This window comes from Balaenoptera musculus, chromosome 9 (genome assembly GCF_009873245.2).
Source record: "Balaenoptera musculus isolate JJ_BM4_2016_0621 chromosome 9, mBalMus1.pri.v3, whole genome shotgun sequence".
Classification (NCBI taxonomy): domain Eukaryota; kingdom Metazoa; phylum Chordata; class Mammalia; order Artiodactyla; family Balaenopteridae; genus Balaenoptera; species Balaenoptera musculus.
This window is the reverse complement of record NC_045793.1, coordinates 26,086,644-26,111,588: the sequence shown is the minus strand read 5'-3', so window position 1 is coordinate 26,111,588 and position 24,945 is coordinate 26,086,644. Positions and strand designations below refer to the sequence as shown.

The 24,945-nt window shown below is 36.9% G+C and overlaps 1 protein-coding gene across 2 annotated transcripts in view; it reads right to left on the bottom strand.

Moving 5' to 3' along the window:
- Nucleotides 1-24,945, bottom strand: part of GRM8 (glutamate metabotropic receptor 8) — a 765,258-nt gene that overhangs the window by 5,794 nt on the left and 734,519 nt on the right. The window contains exon 9 of one of the 2 annotated variants that reach the window (XM_036863493.1): nt 7,885-8,131. In XM_036863493.1, coding sequence (XP_036719388.1) covers nt 7,885-8,131 — 247 coding nt within the window. Of the gene's footprint in view, nt 1-7,873; nt 8,132-24,945 lie in introns of both variants that reach the window. The other variant, XM_036863492.1, reaches the window with a different exon arrangement.

Below are 24,945 nucleotides of genomic sequence, written 5' to 3'. Positions count from 1 at the left end.
TTTTGCTCTTCTTTCTCTAATTGCTTTAGGTGCAAGGTTAAGTTGTTTATTCGAGATGTTTCCTGTTTCTTGATGTAGGCTTGTATTGCTATAAACTTCCCTCTTAGCACTACTTTTGCTGCATCCCATAGGTTTTGGGCCGTCGTGTCTCCATTGTCATTTGTTTCTAGGTATTTTTTGATTTCCCCTTTGATTTCTTCAGTGATCACTTCGTTATTAAGTAGTGTATTGTGTAGCCTCCATGTGTTTGTATTTTTTACAGATCTTTTCCTGTAATTGATATCTAGTCTCATAGCGTTGTGGTCGGAAAAGATACTTGATACGACTTCAATTTTCTTAAATTTACCAAGGCTTGATTTGTGACCCAAGATATGATCTATCCTGGAGAATGTTCCATGAGCACTTGAGAAAAATGTGTATTCTGTTGTTTTGGGGAGGAATGTCCTATAAATATCAATTAAGTCCATCTTGTTTAATGTATCATTTAAAGCTTGTGTTTCCTTATTTGTTTTCATTTTGGATGATCTGTCCATTGGTGAAAGTGGGGTGTTAAAGTCCCCTACTATGATTGTGTTACTGTCGATTTCCCCTTTTATGGCTGTTAGTATTTGCCTTATGTATTGAGGTGCTCCTATGTTGGGTGCATAAATATTTACAATTGTTATACCTTCCTCTTGGATTGATCCCTTGATCATTATATAGTGTCCTTCTTTGTCTCTTGTAATAGTCTTTATTTTAAAGTCTATTTTGTCTGATACGAGAATTGCTACTCCAGCTTTCTTTTGATTTCCATTTGCATGGAATATCTTTTTCCTTCCCATCACTTTCAGTCTGTATGTGTCTCTAGGTCTGAAGTGGGTCTCTTGTAGACAGCATTTATATGGGTCTTGCTTTTGTATCCATTCAGCCAGTCTGTGTCTTTTGGTGGGAGCATTTAATCCATTTACATTTAAGGTAATTATCGATATGTATGTTCCTATTCCCATTTTCTTAAATATTTTGTGTTTGTTATTGTAGGTGTTTTCCTTCTCTTGTGTCTCTTGCCCAGAGAAGTTCCTTTAGCATTTGTTGTAAAGCTGGTTTGGTGGTGCTGAACTCTCTCAGCTTTTGCTTGTGTGTAAAGGTTTTAATTTCTCCATCAAATCTGAATGAGATCCTTGCTGGGTAGAGTAACCTTGGTTGTAGGTTTTTCTCCTTCATGACTTTAAGTATATCCTGCCACTCCCTTCTGGCTTGCAGAGTTTCTGCTGAAAGATCAGCTGTTAACCTTATGGGGATTCCCTTGTGTGTTATTTGTTGTTTTTCCCTTGCTGCTTTTAATATGTTTTCTTTATATTTAATTTTTGATAGTTTGATTAATATGTGTCTTGGCGTGTTTCTCCTTGGATTTATCCTGTATGGGATTCTCTGTGCTTCCAGGACTTGATTAACTATTTCCTTTCCCATATTAGGGAAGTTTTCAACTATAATCTCTTCAAATATTTTCTCAGTCCCTTTCTTTTTCTCTTCTTCTTCTGGGACCCCTATAATTCGAATGTTGGTGCGTTTAATGTTGTCCCAGAGGTCTCTGAGACTGTCCTCAGTTCTTTTCATTCTTTTTTCTTTATCCTGCTCTGCAGTAGTTATTTCCACTATTTTATCTTCCAGGTCACTTATCCGTTCTTCTGCCTCAGTTATTCTGCTATTGATCCCATCTAGAGTATTTTTAATGTCATTTATTGGGTTTTTCATCGTTGCTTTGTTCCTCTTTAGTTCTTCTACATCCTTGTTAAATGTTTCTTGCATTTTGTCTATTCTATTTCCAAGATTTTGGATCATCTTTACTATCATTATTCTGAATTCTTTTTCAGGTAGACTGCCTATTTCCTCTTCATTTGTTAGGTCTGGTGTGTTTTGACTCTGCTGCTTCACCTGTTGTGTGGTTTTTTGTCTTCTCATTTTGCTTATCTTACTGTGTTTGGGGTCTCCTTTTCACAGGCTGCAGGTTCGTATTTCGTGTTGTTTTTGGTATCTGTCCCCAGTGGCTAAGGTTGGTTCAGTGGGTTGTGTAGGCTTCCTGGTGGGGGGGGACTAGTGCCTGTGTTCTGGTGGATGAGGTTGGATCTTGTCTTTCTGGTGGGCACGTCCACGTCTGGTGGTGTGTTTTGGGGTGTCTGTGGCCTTATTATGATTTTAGGCAGCCTCTCTGCTAATGGGTGGGTTTGTGTTCCTGTCTTGCTAGTTGTTTGCCATAGGGTGTCAAGCACTGTAGCTTGCTGGTCATTGAGTGGAGCTGGGTCTTGATGTTGAGATGGAGATCTCTGAGAGATTATCGCCGTTTGGTATTACGTGGAGCTGGGAGGTCTCTTGTTGACCAGTGTCCTGAAGTTGGCTCTCCCACCTCAGAGGCACAGCCCTGATGCCTGGCTCGAGCACCAAGAGCCTTTCATCCACACGGAAAAAAAGGAAAAGGGGAAAAATTAATATATCCTGCTCCCAAAGTCCACCTCTTGAATTTGGGATGATTCGTTGTCTATTCAGGTATTCAACAGATGCAGGCACATCAAGTTGTTTGTGGAGCTTCAATCTGCTGCTTCTGAGGCTGCTGGGAGAGATTTCCCTTTCTCTTCTTTGTTCGTACAGCTCCCGGGGTTCAGCTTTGGATTTGGACCCGCCTCTGCGTGTAGGTCGCCTGAGGGCGTCTTTTGGGAGGTCTGACGTCTTCTGCCAGCGTTCAGTGGGTGTTCTGTAGGAGCAGTTCCACGTGTAGATGTATTTCTACTGTATCTGTGGGAAGGAAGGTGATCTCCGCGTCTTACTCTTCCGCCATCTTGCCCCTCCTCTCGAGATCTCTTTAATAGATCTTTATTGGAGTATCATTGCTTCACAATACTGTGTTAGTTTCTGTTGTACACCAATAGACTTGGTTTTAAGTTGCATTCTCTTCTCTACAAAATGAGTCAAAAAAAGTCACTGAACCAGGTTATGGGGCCTCAGCTTCATCACTGGTCCACAATCCACAACACTGGGTTTTTGTGAGGATGGAGGCACGGTAGATTTGTGGGGAATGGCTGTGGTCTTAGAGAGTCCATATGGAATGCTACTTTTCTATTTATGCTTCTAAAAGGTAGGGTGTCTGTTAGTTACCTTTGGTTTGGTGTGAAGTGAAACACAGTGATTTTTATGGTCTTTATTTTTTAATTTTTTATTTCTAATTTATATAATGCTCTCATATGCCTCTAAATATATTCTAAGAAAATAAAATCTGTGCTTCAACTATGCTTTTGAAAGACTTTCATATGATCTTTGTAGACAAGATGGAGAAAAATTATGAGTTAGAAAAACGACCCTTTAAAAGATTGCTCAACTTCCTGCCCTATTCAGTATATTTAACAGTAACTAAAAATGTGAGAAATATCTATCAAATTTGTAGATAGCTAGAAAGAAAAATTATGGCTGTAACAGAGGAACAAGAGCCAAAAGACCTTAACGAAGATGATATTCAGATGTTAATTTTGAAGGATCATTCCAACTTTAAGACTCTAAAGCTCTTTAGAAATTTATATTTCATTTCTTGAACTCTTAGAAGTAATCTCCAGGGAAAAAGATGGTAGAATTCTATTGAGAACTAAGACTTTAATTTACAAAAGGAAAGTAATCTTAATTTTTCTGATTAGAAAAATGATGTAAGGCTTTGGAAACATAATGTAGTCAACCTTGAAACGATGTGAATGGCAGATATCTTGCAAGAGTCTTCCTTTTTTTCTTCCAAGAAGAAAAAAAGATGGATGCTAAAATAATAGAATTTTTGAATTTTAAGTCTTATCTTTTCTATTAATCACAGACCACTCTAGATTTTTGTGGGTTAGGTTCCAGACCACTGCAATAAAGTGAATATCACAATAAAGCAAGTCACATGAAATTTTTTTTGTTTCTCAGTGCATATAAAAGTTATGTTTACACTATCCGATAGTCTAAGTGTGTGATAGCATTATGCCTAAAAACACAATGTACATACCTAAATTAGACAAAAATACTTTATTACTAAAAAAATGCTCACCATCATCTGACAATGCAGGGTTGCCGGAAATGCTCACTTTTGAAAAAAATGCAGTATCTAGGAAATGCAATAGAGTGAAGCACAGTAGAACGAGGTATGTCTGCATATTTTCATGGCAGCAGTGATACTTCTTTTACCTTTATCCCAGAAGTGTCACAGAACAAAAGGGATCAGAGATGTACATATAAGCTAATGTAATACTTCTGCTGATGAATATGCTTATGTGAAAATCAGGCTTGAATACAGCAACAATGAATTTCCTGTGCACACCACACTGTGTTCATAAGCTAGAGAAAGCAGATGTACCTCCAGAAGCAGCTGTTTTCATGAATTATGCATGAATAGAGCTTAAGGAATACCATGTTACAGCATTCGTTAATTGGGTACCATTGATAAAATTCATATATATCAACTTTGTTTCTAACTCTCTTTCCACACTTTTATGAAACAACACTTGACCTTTTTAATGTGTGCAATGTAGTATTCTGCAAATTCAGTCATTAACATGGACTCATTTGGTCTCCCTTCCAGCTTCACATTACTTTTATTTATTCTCTGTACCATTAGAAGCTTTCCTTAAATATGTGATCAGAATTTCTGGCATTAACAAGTCATCTTTAAGATGAAATTTCTAAGAATGATGGACTTGTAGAACTCCATGGCTATGAAAGAAAAACATTGCATGCATATCATGAATACAGTTAATTGGTCAGAAAAAAAATCCCCACTGTAGCATAGTAGCCATAATTATCAAAATCCTCCACATATTAAAAAAAGGGAGGGACTTCCCTGGTGGTCCAGTGGTTAAGACTTCGCCTTCCAATGCAGGGAGTGTTCGATCTCTGGTGGAGGAGCTAAGATCCCACATGCCTTGGGGCCAATAAACCAAAACATAAAACAGAAGCAATATTGTAACAAATTCGATACAGACTTTTCAAAAAATGGTCCACATCAAAAAAAAATTTTTTTAAAAAGGGGATGCTAAAACAATAGTTTTTGAATTTTGTCTTCTCTTTTTTGTTACAGACCAATCTATATTTTCATGGGAGCAATGATACATGTACCTTTATACAGTGATTTATAGTTTACAAAACACTGTCCTGTACGTCATTGTCAAGTCATTGTAGTAATGGTGATTTATCAAAAGTCTGGTAGCAGAAAGTACGAGAATGCGGCAACATGGATACTGTTCCAGTGGATTAACTAGTCCCGGTTTGATTGAGAATAGGCTCCACCGGTTTTGAAAGGAGGTATTTTAAATCTGAGGAGGCAAGGTACTAGTTACAGAGAGTTGAATGGCAAAAGCTCTTCCAATATTCAATTATACTTCTAAAGACATAAGACACACTTTTAGAAGAAAATTATTGCATTTAATTTAGAGAGTTTGTGATTTTGGAAGACTTTTTACTTTTCCCATTCAAACCACTGGTGCATGTGGTAAAGGGAACAGGCACACAAGGGGTCCATTGTAGCTAGTCCCTAAGTGAACAAAGGTTAACAATGGTTACCAGGAGTGGGATTGCAGAAGGATGGGTGAAGATTTCCTACTCTGTCTCTCCTGAATGTGTAAACTATAATCACTTTATCTGAGCCTAATTTATTCAATCCAAACCACTCCTGTAAAAGATGAATACTACAGTAAAATCCCCAAAGTACAATTTAACCTTCTTTGAGGTCATAATTGACTTTATCTTGTTTCACCTTCTTAACTTTCTTTTACCTTCCAAAAGTGAGCATTCATCTCCTCCAAAATATTATAGGCTTAGCCACCATACAGCCTTCACGTTTGTAATCTTTCATTCTTATTTTCAGAGAAAAGAGGGAAACGTACACATGCTATGAAATTTCCATTTCAACATCAACAGAAAATAATAAAAGGAAAACAAAATGTATGAGACATTTCTATAGCATGGGATTAGTCTTTATCAATACAGCAAATTTTCCCTTCAGGGAACTAACTTATTTTTTAAAGGGGTGGAAAAAGTTTATTAATTTTTTTCCTTACCACATTTCAGAGGTGAGTCCAGGATAACGTATTTATTTCAGTGTACATTTGGTTGTTTCCATTTGCAACCATATTATGTAAGGTTTTCTGGATTGCTGCTAAAAACCAAGTACAACTATAGACTCTGGTGAGTCATACTGAGAAGTGCCAATGTTCAAAGTGTATCACTGGCCAACAGTAGTTTATTGGCATCCTATAATAGGTTTTAACTTCCTGCACTGATGCTTTCAAGGCAGAAAAAACAAATAAAATTCTGCCCTGAAATCACAAGCATTCTACTCTGATGCCCTTGAAAGTAGTTACAGCACAACTTTTGCTAGGAGCCCAGATAGCCCCACTATTAGTCAATTGCTTATCTATAATCAGAGATGATTATAACAATTTGATACCAAAACCCATCCTTACTGTGCCTTCTCTTGCACTTCCTCAAGATTTCATGTTTGCAGAAGGGTGAATATGTGGGGAATGTCTGTGAAATTCTTAAAAGGCTTCTTTCTCTACAAGTAACTAAATTTGATATTCACGAGCTGAAGGTCATCTTCCTAGAGGACCTGGCCAGTCATTCCAAGAAGTCTGATAGTAATTGAAGCCAATAAGTTTAATTAATCAATACTTATCTTCTAAGGATAATTCTGCATATGGGGCATTAGAGTAGACAGTGTTCATCTGAAACTCTTGATGCAAGGGAAGGTTTGTGAATCTAGTGAAGACTATAAGTTGTTATAATAATTAAATCAGATAAAGTCATCTCAATCTTCTCTGTATTTCATGTCAAAAGTACAGAGAAAAGGAGATACAGCCTCCTGGCAGAATCCGAGAGGAAGAGGGTATTTTTGCATAGGGTTTTATCCTTAATTATTAAATGCCTGTGTTATATTCCCAAAAGACAGGAAGCCACTCTAACACAAGGACCTTAGCTTTTTTTTTTTCTTTTTGAACCATCTACAGAACCTCGTAATGTATAGGTTATACACACACACACACACACACACACACATATATATATATAAATTTTTTTCACTGTATTCAGCTTTCTGGTATTTTGCAATACACACCTTCAATCTATTTGCTACTCTTCCATAGAGTCCAAGATGGACTTGAACAGCTCAGTTAAACTCTACTGGCTTAGTTTGGTACCAGTATGTTGTTATGTGCTTCTTCAGGGATGATTATAGAGAAGATAATAGGTGAGGAAAGGAAAAGTGGAGTGGTGGCTGTAGAAGGGGTCCTATTTTCAGGGTCATGAGGCTTTCAGAGAAGAGCTCTAATTATCTTAATATATCCAAGAAGGGAAGTCAAGGGAAACCAAAGAAGGGGATCACTTTGGGGAAACAAATATAGACTATGACTTAACCTAACATGTTGGCTAGCTGGTTTTCTCATTTCCCTAAATATCTGAATAACGTATCATTTATTTGTGTAAGATCTTTGGTAGCATGCTTCATAAATACTAGTTAACTATTAATTCTGTGAAGAGCGACCAGTATTGAACTGACAAAGATTGGAGAGTAGCTCCTAAGAGCTAAAGGATAATTTTATAAATGCAGCATAGTTCCAAGCTTCAAGCTCTGTAGTGCCTCAAAAGAGAGACCTGAGTGTCACACTTTGTAAAAGAGATTTCGTGTTTATGTTCATGCTCTGGAGAGGAGCCACTTGCCTTGAAATCGTTTGGTTCTAACCAAATGGTTCTAACTGCTGTGATGGTCTCATGGTGTGCGAGTACCACCAGGCCCCTGGAACCACGTAGCACAGTCCCCAAGACCAGTAGAAGAATGTTCAACGTACATCTATCAGGAAGTGCTCCCACTCTTGACCATCGGAAAGTCTACGGATGACTTACTGTTGGTTTCAAGACTCTCACAGAGTTCGCTTTTCACCTCGCCATTTGGTCTGCCATTTCCTTTTTGGATCAGTTTGCTTTGCACGGTGGCAGCTGTCACCACAGCTTTGAAGCTCCTCTTGCGTTTTTGAACATTCTGCTCTGGATGAAAAATTATAATATAAACCTTGGGCATGTAGAGCATGCCCAGAGACACCGAAGCACTTAAACTCATGGAGACAGTAAGTGTTGTTGTCTGGATGTACATCTGAAGAAGGAAAAAAAACATAGAATCAATGTTGGTAAGCCTGACCTAAGATAAAGCAAATAATATAACCGTTTTCTGAAATTATTCCAGCTTCTCTGCTAACGGTGCATTAGAAGGTACTTATTAAAACTGCCCTTAATTATAGTCAAACATTCCTTTATCCCCACCTACAAATGTGGGTGAAGTTGTAGTGTTTATGAAGCCCAATTTTTTAAAACAAAAACAAACAAGTAAGCTGATGGAGCTTAGTTTCCTCTTTAGATTATAATTAAGCATATATAAGGAAGGGAGCAAAATCAGTCTAGCAAAAGACTAACATTTTATGTCACACAAACCTTATTCAGGGAGGTATCACAAGGTCAAATGTTATTCTTTCAACAGTAAACCTAACCTAGAAGGTAAATTATATATAGTGGAAATAGAGTGGGAGTGAAATAGTTCAGATCATCACTATTGCACACCATTACTTGAATAATGCGAGTGTTTGCATCTTCACATAATTACTTAATTCCAGCTTCCAAACCTGATAAGTCACAAGCATGCCATAAGGACTTGATATTTTTTAATAGCCCCCCTAAAGGATAATTCCAGAGGGTTTCTAGATGATTTCATCAGATCAAAATAAATGTGGGTGCTTTTAGAAAATACGTAAGACTGCCTCCTTCCAAGATTGAAATATGCCCTTTGGGGATGGGTCCTGACATCTGCATTTTGAAAAATTCTCCCCCTGTGCTCATTCCTTATCCTTATTTCACTGAAATTGACTGCTCTGGTACTTACAAAGAGAAGTCCCTCTGGAAGATTTTTCTTCCTGCAATCTAGAGGTTAATGAACTGAAAAAGTCAAACCTAAAATCACTGCTTTAGCTTGTTTCATTATGTTATGAAAACAAACATGACAGTATTTTAATCTTTTTTCTTCCCCAATGTTACTGAGGTATAATCAAAAAATAGAAATTGTATATATTTAAGGTTTTATCAAAACTTGATGTTTTGATAAACATATATTATGAAATGATCATCTCAATCAAGTTAATTAACATATCCATCACATAGTAACCATTTTATTTCTTCATTCTTTTATTTTCTTTTATTTTTTTGTGGTGAGAATGCTTAAGATCTCCTCTCCGCAAATTTCAAGTAAACAATACATTATTGTTAACTGTAGTCACATATTCATCTTGCATAACTGGAAGTTTGTACCTTTTGACCAATATCTCCCCAGTTCCCCTTCCCCTTGCCCCTGGTAACCACTATTCTGCTCTCTGCTTCTATGAGTCTGAATATTTTAGATTCCACACATAAGTAAGATCATGCAGTATTTGTCTTTCTGTATCTGGCTAATTTCACTTAGTATAATGTCCTCCAGGTTCATCCATGTTGTCACAAATGGCAGGATTTCCTTTTTTTTTAAAGAGTCAATAATATTCCATTGTATGAATATTTCACCTCTTTAAAAATAAAACCTTTGATCTGTTTACATTTTTCATGTCCTGAGCCCAAAATATAATTTCTCCCAAATAACTTGGAATACTGAGGTTACAAGGTAGACATGTTTTAAGATGATGAAGAGATCCCTTTATCATCTCCATGATCTTCATTAATGTCTGTTCATTCTAATGATACCTCTGAAAATGTAAAGTTGTCAGATTGCATCCAGCAATCCCCAAACTAATTGTGTCCTTTTTCATAAAGACTCGAAATATATTTACCTTCAAGAGTAAATACCTGAATCAGCCTTATGGCTTCCTTTTCCTAGGGGAGACTGTTTCTCTTAACAGATGACAAAGCCTTGAGGTGAGAAACTGTCTGAAACATGAAGAGAACTTCAGGCTCTAGTAAAAAGACTGTCCTTATCTGAGAAATCATATCCTGTGGATTACTGAGTTTACTGTTCAATTTATCTACCACTAAGGCTGTCCTTTGCTTAAGACCCTATCGTGAGTATGGGAACACCCTTCAACAAGGTGATATTTAGGATCGATTTGTTTCAAAGTTCACCTCCTCCAGGAAGTCCTCCATGATAAATCTTGATTATAATGTCCTTATTTTACTTCTAAGCACTAGTGCATTAAAAAATAAATACAATGGAGCACTTGCTAATGTGTAACTATGTGATTATAATAATTTATATGAACTTTGTAATAATTCATAAAAAATGCACAACCAGGGTATAAACTTCCCTAGCGTCTATAATCTACATTTTTTCTTATATACCTCTAAGAAATCACACAATAATTACTCAGATACCGCTCATTATTTTTAAGTATATGAAGATCTTCAAGAAACCCTTAATTTACACAAATCATACAGAATATGCTTTCCATAATTTTCCACTCTGTCAAATGGACATCAGGGTTGATGACATTTTAAGTAAGAAACACAAAGAGATGAGGTATGAATCCAGATTCTAGGTTGGACTCATGCATACCAGCCTCAGTAGAGACATGATTCAAATACATCCCTCGGCAAAGTGATAAATTACTACATGTCATGACCTCTCAGGCTACCTGCCAACAAGTGAAAATTCATGTTAAATTTGAGAGAACTAATCTACTACAGTTAAGAAGGTCCTGATAAAGTGTGAATATGTGCCTTTAAACCACACAAACCTCCCTAAGCTTTGCCACCTAGTTTTAAGCAACTTATTATTATGAATACTCATAAGCTTCTCATGCGATAGTTAATCCTCTTTGAATTCCTACTTATTCTCCAGCTAGCATTGCTGCAGAAAGGCTATGCAGAAAATGGGCTGTGGAGAAAGGATGTAACGATAAGGAAAGGAGAGAGCCAAATGCAAACCACACATAAATATTCCAAAGCCACTCAAATAGGTAACCATCAGTTTTGTCCCAGTCAGACCCAGCCAAATCACTTTAACTTAAAAAACAAACAAAAACCAAACAAAAACCCTCCAGAGGTATAGCCATGAAATGATGGGAACATCCACATTGATTAGTTGGATTCTTTTTATATGTCTTAACCTGTTGGTCTTGCTAAAACATATAATACTAGTCCAAATAATTCATAAATACCTTTCTAGTTTGAAAATCTTATAAATTTTATCCACTACCATAAATATGTGATAATTTTCTCCCCTTATTCAGAATAATTTCTATAATATATAGTAAACTTGATTTTGTTAAATATTAAGCATGAAGAAGATTCTGGAATGCTAGTTTCCACATTAAATATATTACTGTAGTCTATCCCTTTAGCAAACCAACTCAAAAGAAGATGTAATAAACATAGACATCAGGATTAAACAGTACTATGCTTAGTGTTCCAAGCCCTCCATTAGACACTATGCTTGCAAATTACAGTATAATGCTGATCTTCCTTATGTGCTCTCTTACAACAGCTTCTGAAAAATTTTAATGTGGGTTTAATATATGAAAAGCATCTATACAGTCTACGGCCATACCACCCTGAACACGCCCTATCTCGTCTGATCTCGGAAGCTAAGCAGGGTCGGTCCTGGTTAGTACTTGGATGGGAAAAAGCATCTATAAAAAAATCATACCCTAAAATCTAAAACCTTACAGTGGCCAAGGCTTTGTTACAGGACTTCAGACTGTGAGTAGACTGAGTTTTTGAACTTCCTCTTTGAATATTTAATGAAATAAAAATGTCGTATATATTATAACCTCAATGAAAGCAATAAGAGCAAAATAAGCAAAGAAATGAAATGCCACCTACTGTCCTTCTAGAGAAGTTAATTTCTTAGCATCATGGATTATAGGATTTTCAGTATCTCCCATATTTAAGAAGAAATGGAAAGATTATATTAAAAGATTGAAAATGAGCACTTGTTTCCAAAAAACTCATGGATTTTTTTTTATACCTGTTAAATATTCTAATTACTTGAACCACGTAAGGAAGAAACATGTTCAAGCAGACCTGAGCTTGAATTCCAGCACCGCCACTTAAAATTCTTTTTAAAGATAAAGAAGTTTACAGAGAAACTCTGGAGTTGCCTTGTGGGTGGTAAAAGCCCCTAGTTGACCCACCAGGTGACAATCTGAACTCTAATAAAACTTCCCTGGCAATTAACAGCTGTGAGATCTTATTTTCCTCTCTGACCTTTAATTTCTTCCCTATGAAATGGGGGAAAATAAGACTTTTCTCATAGAAGGGTTATAGGTGGAATGACATAATCTTTATAAAATGTCTCAAAGGTATAAAAGAGTAGTAGCTCAACGAAGATTATTTTCCCTACAACTTTGAATCTAAAAGGCTGCCAACGAAGCATCCTTCCAGGTATATAGAATAAGAGAGGGGCCTATGAGCCAGTTATCCAAAGTTGACAGTTTAGTGAAGAGCTGACAGCCCTGCTCTCACTATATGATGTCCAGGAAAATGCTTTTGTAATCTTACTTCAAAGTAGGCAGAATAAGATTTTGCCCAAAAGTCAACTCCTATTTGCTGGTAGGGAATAGAATAGTGCACTGGTTCTCTGTATCAAAGTTGCAGTTCACCAGAATGCTGTAACTATATTAGGAGGAAACTATATTAACTCCCTATAACCAACATAAATCCACTGAGAGATGCTGACAGTGGTACTGGATATATTAATGTAACCTTCTTTTTTCCATCCTTCTTTCATGCCCCACCCTCTGCCCCTTGTCACTCCAAAATATTAGTACCTGGAGGAAGAGGAGTGTCTTTTCTATTATGTCCATTGATAGCCTGTCACTTCCTCTGCCTCCACAGCCCCTGGACATTTTGAAGCTGAAGCAGTCACATGCAGTGAAGCAGACTTAAATGATCTCTGGCTAAGCCAGGGAGGAGATGGCACAATGGAGCATATTAACATGACATCTTTTCTGGGACCTATTACAGCTTCCTCTTCATTCTCTGCAGGAGTCATTTGTGCACATCCAGGGTCTACTGAATGTAGGTCTTGGCCTGGAATCACTCAAGACTCTAGGAAGAGTAAGGAGGGAGGAGATTATATTACTCCAGGAGAAAGGTCAGTCTTTTACTTTCAACCAGCTGCCTGCACACAGAACTCTACAGATATCCAAGCTGGTGAGTTTTCAACCCTTAAGTAACCAATGTAACCTGTTAAGAAACCTAACACCCCAAACGGGTTTGTGCCATGTGATAAGAAACAGATTATTTATTCCTGAATATTTCTGCCTTGCCCTGGATGGTTGGTTTCATCTCACTTTTTGCTGCAGTCAGCCAGGTCCTGTTTGGCTGCTTCACACAGTATGACCAGTGAGAAAGCTACGTTTACACTTAAAGCCTGCCTTTGCCTTTCTCTACTTCTGTTATCTATTCCCTCATCTGTGTGTCCGCCAAAGTGGCACCTGCCTCCACAAATGGATTTTCTGCTTTTCAGAAGGGCTTCAGCCAATGGATTTCAAAATCTCATTAATTACTAGAAGTGATTAAAACAATTTTTTTTTTAAAGATGGAGAAGTTTACAAAGAAATTCTGGAGTTGCCCTGTGGGTGGTAAAAGCCTCAAATCAACCTATCATGAAACAATCCAAACTAATAAAACTCCTCTTGCAATGCGACACCAGAGGCGATAACACACCCCCCCCACCACCTCTTTGGATTGAGCCTGGATACTAATGGACCATCCCAAGTCCATATCAAATATTTCATTATTGTTTCTGTTTTGTCGAGTTCAAATACCTTGCTGACTTCTCCTTCTCAGTCAGTTCTGAGGGATCCTCCTCATTCTCTCTAACATCTTTACCTTGAAGTATCCCAGACCTCAGTCCTTGGATATCTATCTGTCTGTCTATCTATCTATCTATCTATCTATCTGGACACATTACTCTCTTGATGGTAACATTCAGAATTATGGCCTTAAAGCAGGACCAGCTTTCTGGGTGCACTGCCTGTACACAGGGTCCTTCACTCAGAAAGGCCTCACACTTGGTTTAATGTTCTGCTGTCAGGGTTTTGAAATTCTCAATAATTTTTGAATACGGAAGCCTACATTTTCATTTTTCATTGGGCCGCACAAGTTATGTAGGTAGCCCTGCCTTAAAAACTATATGCTGACTAATTCCAGGCTTCCCTCAGGAAACTCAGTTGCCTTCTGGGTAGCTCCCCTTGGATGTCAGACATATACGATCCAAAACTAACAAGCATCTGAACCCCATCTTCATTCCTAAACTTCTTCTTCCAGTGGTCTTCCTTGTCTTAATTCCATCTTTCCAGTTGTTGGGATGAAAACAAAGGGAAATTGTCCTTGACTCTTCTCTTACACTCTATCTGTGACTGAATCCTGTTGACTCGACTTCCAAAATTTGTTCATATATGTCATTTTCCACTTCCCCCACTGGTACTGCATCGGTCCTAGCCAACATCATCTCTTATTTGGATTTTCACTATAGATGTTCTGTTGACATCTATACGTTTCTCCTCTTCTGCTCTTATTCTCTTCTATCTGATCATCTGATTGATTTTTAACACAAGTAGCTAGAATTTAATCCCATTATTCATAAATTGGGTTTGGTCACCCCTACCCTCAAAACTCTACAATGACTTCACATTGATGGTGTCCCTATAATGGCCTACAAGGTCCTCTGAGCTGATCTGGCTTTACTCTTTCCCTCATTCATTCTCTTCCCATCACACTGGCCTCCTGGCTAATCTTAGAAGATACCAAGCATGCTTCTGCTTTGGGGCTTTGATATTTGATGAACTGCCCCTTCACTTCATTCAGGAAGTGTTCCTTTCTGAACGGTTCTTTCTCAATGAGACCCTTTCCTAAACATGGAGTTAAAAATTGTACCCCCACCCCTCCACCTGCCTTTATTTCCCCAGCTTTATTTCACTCCTCAGCATCTATTTTCTAGCATAAAAGTCTATATATTTTACTAATTTACATATTGTCTCTTTCCCTTAACTAGAATAAAAATTCCATGAGTCCAGGGATTTTTACCTGTTTTGTTCACTGCTATAAACTCAACACCTAGAACATTGCCTGAATACATGAATTTTCTGGTCTTTGAGGCAGTGTGGATCCTTACTCTTGAATTTGACATTTAAAGGAAATAACCCGTGTAGTTTCAAGAGGAAAACAATAAATCAGATTCTAAAGCTAGACAGTATATTAAAATTTGAGGGCCCCATACCCCTTCAAATCAATACCCAGGCTGGGACAGAAACTCTTGGATAGATAAACATGATGATCATTTTTTTTTGGCCTTGCCACATGGCATGTGGGATCTTAGTTCCCGGACCAGGGATCAAACCCACGCCCCCTGCAGTGGAAGCGAGGAGTCTTAACCACTGGATATCCAGGGAATTCCCAACATGATGACCTTTTAAACTATAAATATGACAATTAAAAGTCAATGGCCTCCACTTGGGAACATGAGAGCTCTGGGCTCTGCCCTGCATCCCTCCCCCACTTAAGAAATGTACAACTGAGGATAAGGCACTCACACTGTTTATAAACGTCCATAGACTTAACTAAATGAATTTAAGGAGGCAATGTATGTAAGATATTGGCACAGCACCTGGCATACAGTAATCAATAAACAGTAGCTATTGCTGTTATTAGTTAGCCTTGATTTTACTCTCTCTGAACCCTCCTCCATTCCTCACACAGTAAAGACATAACAGTACTGCTCTCTCAACATCAGCCACACCTTTTTTAGCCTTTTTGATAAGGAACACGCACACATACAACTATAGGCACAAAATATTTGTTCATAAGGAAATATATTTTATGCTTGTAGGAAACACATTCAAAGTGTCATAGTCTAGTATCATTCTGGAAAAAAATCACAATCCTGAGTGTCTGTCCTGTCAGGTAGAAATTGTAGGGTTGCTGACCCATCGGCAGGTCAGAGACATTACATTGTGTTTTCATTAGTGGTGATGGAGATGAGTTTGCTCTGATCCATTTGCTGTCTCCCTTTTGGCCCCTTTTAGCCGGGACACATGTTAGCAAAATGAAGAGTCAAACCAAAGGGTGAAGACTATGGATGCAGAACTGGGCTGGTTCACATTCATGTCTGAATCCTTAACCTTGGACTTATTGAGAATGGTGGAAACCAGCTTCAGGGAATAATAAAGCATACACCAATAAGTGAACTATCCGCTTTGCTAAGGGTAGGAAAGGACAAGTGTAAGGAAGCTCAAGATCCTCTAAAGGTGGCAGGACAGATATTAGATTTATAATGAGTATTTATAATTAAATATACATATTTAATATTTGGATCAGTAAATAAATTTTCTATTAAAGCCCGGTAGACATTTCTTAAAGTAGATGTTTTAAAGTAGAGCATTATTAAATAAATGTAGTCTTTAGTTTTCAGTTATCCTCCATAAGTATTATTTATAGAAAAATAATAAAAAAACAGTGTCTCAAACAATGGTGCTATATTTTCGACTGTGACATATGCAAATGAATATGAAACATCTGCTTGTTGACTGCTTATCATTTCCTCCTTTACATGTTGTTTTTCCTCCATGTTTCCCTCCATGGATTCCTGCTTCCATGCCACCTTTTAGCCCTTTATCATTTTACAACAGTATGGTCAAAACTAAGAATAAGAGTAATGGAGATACCTTTAATTATTATAATTTTAAAAGTATTTATTTGAACAGATAAAAAATATAATAAAGAGAATAGTTACATGAAGAGACCAAATAAAAGTGAAGAATATTTTAGAAATAAGAAAAGGAGAAGAAACAATTATTACAAGAACAAAATTTATCTAAAAACTGTGTAATTACACACACACACACACAAACACACACACACACACACACACACAGATGGTCCCCAACTTAGGATGGTTTGATTTAGAATTTTTTGACTTCACGATCGTGAAAAAGTGATACTCAATAAGTAGAAGCCATCCTTCAAATTTTGAAATTTGGTCTTGCCCAGGGCTAGCGTTATGTGGTATGGACACTCTCTTGTGATGCTGGGCAATGACATTGCCACAGCTCCAGGTCATCCACGCAATCAGGAAGGTAAACAACCAATACACTTACAGCCATTCTGTACCCACACAACCATTCTCTGTTTCACTTTCAGTACTATATTCAATAAATTACATAAGATATTTAACACTTTATTATAAAATAGGCTTTGTGTTAGAAGATTTTGCCCAATTGTGGGCTAATGTAAGTGTTATGATGTTTGGTAGGTTAGGTGTATTAAATGCATTTTGACTTACAATATTTTCAACTTATGATGGGTTTATGGGGCTGTAACCCCATAGTTAGTTGAGGAAGATCTGCATATCTATCTATCTATCTATCTATCATCTATCTATAGTTATCTTATAGTTATCACTGTCTGAAGATAGAAACTTTGCTGGAATTTAAATTTCAGGAGACAGTTATTATGTAGGTTGTATTATTAAAGGAAATTGGTAACATTATGGAAATAGTTTCAACCATAGTTTTCTAAAAGGTACTAAATCATTGTTCAACTGGATACTTCCTATACAACACTTTCTAAAGCCAAAAGAATTAAAGCAGTACCTCAGTGCAGGTACTTTTGTGGAGGCATAAGATGTTGTAGAAATACTAATTTTTTCCTAGTGATATTACTTAATGCAGGAAGAACCAAGAGTAATGGTATTATGGGCTGAATTGTGGTCCCTCCCTACACCCCAATTCACACGTCCAATTTCTAGCCCTTAGTACCTCAGAATGTGACTGTATTTGGACATAGGGTTTTTTTTTTTTTTTTTTAACAGAAGAAAAAACAAACAGAGTTTATTTGTGCGTGCAACATGCACACATGGACATAGGGTTTTTAAGTAGATAATTACGTTGAAATGAGGTCTTTAGAGTGGGCTCTAATCCAATCTAACTGTTGTCCTTATAAGAAGAGGAGGTTAGGACACACAAAGTCACACCAGAGATGTGTGTACACAGAAAAAGACCCTGTGAGGACCACACAGAGGGAACGTGGACATCTAAAAGCCAATGACAGAGGCCTCAAAAGAAACCAACACTGTCAATACCTTGACCTCAGATTTCTAGTGTCCAGAACTATGAAAAAAATAGATTTATGTTATTGAGGATCAGGTATCATCATTACTGCCGAACATTTTATGGACATTAACCCTTCACAGTAATCCTGTAAGTTAAGAATGGGTCCATTCTGGAGAATTTAAATAATATTTTCAGAGTCACACAACTCATGAAGATAAAGTGGAGGTTTAAACTGAAGTTTGTCTGACTTAAAAGCCCATATCTTTAGCACACACCATATGGCTCCCATAGATATACAGAGATGTGAAAGAGCAGGGTTAATATGACTTGAATCCTTACCAAGTCAGAAAATCATCCTTTTCTAATAGAGTTGGGCCAAATTTCTTAAAAATAACAGAGTCTCAATTAAAGCACCTGAATTAATGTTTAGTTGAGAACTCAGAGGATTTTTTTAGATTGCTGTTATCCATCAGCTACTTTCCTCATTAAAAAAAAAAAAAAAAAAAAAAAATCCAAAAAACAGAAAAGAAATCTCATTGTGGATCCTGGAGAAGCTCTTTCCTAGAACTATGTATTGTTGAACTTAACAGAACCATTTAGCTGGAAATACAGACTTAAAGAGATGGATAAGTTCATCTTTTTAAATGAAGATAGTTAGCACCAGGTTTGCACTGGCCAGAGAAGAGGAGTACCCAATAGAACCACTGACCACCAGAAGGGACAAGGATTCCCTACATTCAGAAGACAAATTGCTGGAACATTGTTCCTGCATAGGCACTGCTCCATTTCCACAGCCATCAGAGACAGGCTATTGACAACACAGTAAGCAAGCAAACTGGGATTCACAAATACAGATGAACAGACACCAAGAATTAGCAAATACTCACAGAAAACCGATACTGTAAAAGAGAAGCATCAAAAAGAAGGATAAAAATCCAAGAAGATAGATCCACTAGAGTTAGTGGAAGAAGTCTTTAGAGATAAAAACAATTATCTTTGCAAAATTTTGAAAGAAAAAGTATCAAATAAATACCATACAAATTTTTTGTCATTAAAATTAAAATCTCAATAGATGAAGGATTTCTGATTCTGGCTCTGAAGGAGTAGCTGTCATCAAACCAATTCACCCACTGAGAATAGCTATAAAAGGATCTTAAGTTTAAAAAAAGATTGCTTGGAGGCATCAGAGAAAAATCAAAGCAGCCAGGACTCAGAAGGGCCAAGAGCTTAGGACACACACACACACAGACACACACACACACACACACACACACACACACACATATACACACACTCACACTCTGATGTGAGTCAGGCATTTTTCACTGCTTTTATCCATTGAGAGTGTGCTGATTCATTGCATGGGTGTTAGAGGGCAGAAATCTCTAGACAGGCTTTTCAGCAGTCTCATGGGACTGGGAAGACAAAAAATGGAATTCGGGGTTACCAATGCAGCCAGGACTTGAGGACCCAAGATTCCAGGGTATTACAGAGAAGTGAACCTGAGATTTACACCAATTATTTTTCTTTAGACTTTGGTGTATCTTAAGGGGAAGGGAGCAACAGACTAAAAAAAATCAAACATAATCCAGATTCAGAGGCTAAAAAGTTAAGCAGTGTCATAATGCTTGGGAAACAAAATTTGGAATTTGTGTCAATTAAGGAGGATGGGTAATTATAAACACCTTGGACTTTTAGCTGATATATCTGAAGGGATACCCACCAAGATAAATGAAATATCAAACATGGACAAACCCACAGAAAGCCTAAACCTAGTCTCAAATTATCCCAATCCTGGATTACATCAAGGTGAAATGCCTCTGCTTTAACTGTAGACAGGTAGAAAACTGCAGCTTCTCTGGAGGAAAATGGCAACATCTGTAACATCTACATTTTTAAAATGTACAATGTCAGGTATTCAATAAAAGATTACCAGCTACCAGCAAAACATGTCCAACATAAGAACAAATTACCAAAACCAACAGGAAAGGGAAAAAAAAAACCCAATATATAAGATTGTATCACAAATGATCAAGATACTGCACTTCTCAGACAGAAGTTTACAAAAGCTTGAACATAAATGTATTGAAGAAAATACATAATAAGATAATGAATTTAACTGGGGAACTGAAATATATATATATATATGTGTATATATATATACATATATATATACACACACAAACATATATATATTTAAAAATTGAAACAAAAATTATAGGGTTGAAAAATATAATAATTGAATTCAATAGATGAGTTTAACAACAGATTAGATGAAGTTCAAGACATGACTAACAAATTGAAAGATAGATCTGTAGAAAATATCCATATTGAAGCCTGGAGATAATAAAGAATTTAAAAATACTGAACAAAATTATTAGAAATATATAAAACATAATAAAAATTTTGAATATGTATGAATTTTGAGTTTCAGAAATAGAAGCAAGATATACTAGACAAAAAGAAAAAAACTTAAAGAGATACTGGCCAAGAATTTTCAAAAACTGAATGAGCATAGTCTATAAAATTGCACAGAGAAAAGGTATCAGATGACCATATTCCGTGTAGTATTAACAAATTTCAAAGGATTGAAATACAGAGTATGTAATCTGACTAATGTGGAAGTAGGGTAGAAAGTAGAGTTAGGGTAGAAATAACAAAAGCAACACGAAAAGTATCAAAGGTTTGAAAATTAAACAACACAGTCCAGAATCACTTATAAGTCAAGAAGATTTGACAGTGAAAATCAGAAATTATTTTGAACTGAATAATAAGGAAGTTGCAACAAAGTCGTGGGATACAGCTAAAACAGGCTTCATCTATATTAGGAAAGAAGAAATTGTGCTATAATTATCCATCTCACAAAACTAAAGAGAGAGAGATAGAGAGATTAAACCCAATGAATATAGAAGGGAGGAAATAATAAGGATGAAAGATAAAAGTCAATAAAATAGAAAACAAATGCAACATAGGGAAAAATCAACAAAGCCAAAAATTCCTTGAAAAGACTGTAAAATTAACAAACTGTTCACAAGGCTGACCAAAAATAAAAAGGACAAGACATGGTATAAAGTCAACAAAATATACCAGTAAACTAGTTCTGGATGTCCTTAGCAAAAAAAAAAAAAAAAAAAAAAAATTAAAGTATATGCTTAAAATTTAAGGGCAACCTAAAAAAATTAAAATAAGACCTAAAATTTCTGAACTATCAAAATGGAAACAAATGAATGAAAATTTGATCAGTTAAAAAAATGGAAAGGAAAAGAACAAAAACACGAGAGTATAGTAAATAGAAAATAAACTGGCAAGTATAAACCAGTGATTTTCATGATATAAATTAAATTCTCCATTTAAAAACTACACAGGTTATCAGATTGGATTTTAAATGTGATTCCAATAAGGAGAAAGTTATATGTAAAGGCTGAAAATAAAGTAACTGGAAAAGATGTACCAGAAAAATGTAAACACAAAGAAAGATGGAATAGTAATATTATTATGGGACAAAATAGAATTTAAGATAAAATCTTAAATTATACAAAGAACACATCTATCTATGTAGATAGATCACCAACAATACATTATCACAATGTGTAATGCAACAAATCATAAAAATATAAGAAGAAATGGACAAATTCATAATCATTATGAGGGATTTTAATTCACCTTTTCAGGTTTAAATTTAAATATACAATATAAAATTAAGGTTAAAAATAGTTTAACTTGGCTTCCCTGGTGGCGCAGTGGTTGAGAATCTGCCTGCCAATGCAGGGGACACGGGTTCGAGCCCTGGTCTGGGAAGATCCCACATGCCGCGGAGCAACTAGGCCCGTGAGCCACAACTACTGAGCCTGCGCGTCTGGAGCCTGTGCTCCGCAACAAGAGAGGCCACGATAGTGAGAGGCCCGTGCACCGCGATGAAGAGTGGACCCCGCTTGCCGCAACTAGAGAAAGCCCTCACACAGAAACGAAGACCCAACACAGCCAAAAATAAATAAATAAACTCCAATCTCTTTAAAAAATATATATATATATATCGATTGACTTCAACAGATCACGAGGAAATATTAAAAAAAAATAGTTTAACTAAATAACAAAATTGCCATTTTGATTGCATTATTTTAAAACCTAATGGACTCTTCACAGAAATCGATCATGCATTAGATTACCCAAAAACAAAAATGAAAACAGGGAACTTACAGGCTACAGTCTTTCCCCTCAAAAGGCAATCAAATTAGAATTAAAATTAACAAATAAATAAATATTGGTTTTTATTTGGAAACTAAATAGCACCCCTGTAAGTAACTTGCATTTAAAAGGAAATGACAGACTATTTAGAAATGAACCGTCATGAGAACAATACCTGTGAAAACTGGTGGATGCAACCTAAATGCTTGAAGGAAAATTTAAATCTAAAACGGCAATGTTAGGAAACAGGTAAGTCTCAAAATTAACCATGAAACTACTCAAAGTAAAAAAAATTAAACTCAATAGATGTAGAAGAAAGGAAATATCTGAGATAAAAGAAGAAATGAATGAGACAGAAAGCTAAAGCCAGCAGATGTAACTAACAAAACCAAGTCACATTTGGTAATATTTGATTTAAAAAAGGAGATAAGACATGACTAATTAACATAGAAACTATAAAGAGGATATAAATAAAGATACAAATTAGATTTTCAAATTATAAGAGCAAATTATGTATAACTTAATGTCACTAAATCTACACATCTAGAAAAAATGCATTATTGCCCAGGAAATAGATATAAGAGGTTAGAAAAAAAAATACTGGATAGACTGAGAACCTTGGGGGGAAAAAAATTAGAAAGGTAGTACATGATTGACAGAAGGATGGTAACCCAGCACTGAGGAAAGAGCCAGTGTTGCTTGTACTATGCCGTTGGGTGAGGTGAGAATAAGGAAAGTGCCCACCCCAGTTCCCATTCTGTTCCCACCTCTCACCTAGTGACATATTTACATCAGCACTTCTTTGGTGCTTTTGCTCTTGTTTTAAGCAGGGCCTAAGACCTTGGAAAGTTTACAGTCCCTTTCGGAATTAGAGATTCAAGTGCTCATGAGATGTACTGGCAGAAACAAATTTTCTCAGGTTCAATCTCCTCTAAATCTTCCGTCATGCCTCACTGCTATTTGAAAGGAAGAACATGGCAAAGAGCCTCCTTCTCCCAAGTGCTGAAAAGGCTACAGTGGTGAAGCAGGATCTCCATTCACCCCCTTTATCTGTGCACTATCTCTGGGGAGCATGAATATTTATAACGAGTGACTGCTTTACTAAGATTAGCCCTAAGATAAGGTGAGTTGGGGAGGATATAAATGTAACTCTATCTGAAAGGGTGACAAATCCACATCCAACTCAGCCTCAAAGACTCATAACCCTCTCTGTGTTCCAGACCCTAATGAATAGCATCTTCTGTAACTTAGGGACCATGACTTCTCTGCCCCATCAATATTTTTACCTACTCTTGTCATGTACCTGCTTGGCAGTTCTGGACTCATCACATCACCATTTCTGAGATAATCTGTATAGGGACATCTTTGTTCCCAGGACTAGTGCTTCTAGAAAATACAGATGAAGGTCAAAGTAGCCAGGTTTCTGTAGATGAAAAGCCTGAGACCTAATATTGCTTTACTTTGTACAACTGTCCGCTACCATGTCTGATATTGACACATGGGTCTTCCTGGATGCCAGCTATGGCTGAAGCTTTCAGGAGAATTAAAATTTTACCTATACATATGTTGACTTCCCCAGGTCATCATGCCTAGCCATGGTGAAGATGCTGCCCATATCAGACCAGTGATCTGCTACAGCAGTGTACTGATCACACATATTGGCACTAGTACCCGGTTCTACTGCCCAGTTCTGTCACATTGGAGACCCAGTTCTATGTGGTAATGAGAGCTTTCAGGAAAAGACAGAATTATTTCAAATAGGTTCAAGATATTGAAACACCCACCAATCACAGACTAAAGAAGTCGTGGGTGTCACAACCAGTGAAAAGTGGAACGTGCTTTCAGCAGGTCACAGCTAAAAGTCCTTTTCTAACAGGTGTAAACTCTACAATGTGAAAGAGAGCTTGGCTGTTCTGCCATCTCACCTAAAGCTGAGAAACCTCATCCAGCTTTAGCAAAGGGACATACTCTGAATGAAGCATCTAGCAGCGATTTAAGATTACCACGGCTAGGCACCTGAAGAGGCTAAATGCAGAGAGTGAAGGTGAAGAACCTCTGTACAGTCCTCTATGAGAAACCAACCCAAGGTCCCTCCCACAAAGTTTGATCCAGCCCCCAGGACCGTTTCTTGACATTCACACTATTGTCCTGGTAGTCCTGCAAAGGATACAAGTTCTCAGAACAAGAGACTTACGAAGCATAGGCTAGAACCAAGAAACTTTAAAGCATATTCTAGAGCCAAGAATCAATTAGAACTCCCCAGTATCTAACTCTCCTGGGATACTGAACCCAGAGCTTATTTTAGATTTCTCTCTTTCCAAAGAGCCTAGTGCCATAATAGGCTTCAATGATCAACTGGATGCACATGACCCATTTTGACCTCACACAGGTCAGTTGGACCACTGCGTGGGTCTTGAATGGCCTGACCTGTTGGTATGTAACTGAGTCTTCTCCTGCTGGGGCCCATGTTGTTCTGCTGAGACGACAGCCACTAGATTATTCCCATAATTATCAGTCCGCTTCCAAAGCAATGCAGCTCTGACATTAAATATTCTTTTTTTAAATTGAAGTATAGTTGATTTACAGTGTTGTGTTAGTTTCTGGTGTATAGAAAAGTGATTCAGTTATATATATAGATAGATTCTTTTTCATATTCTTTTCCATTATGGTTTATTACAGGATATTGAATATAGTTCCC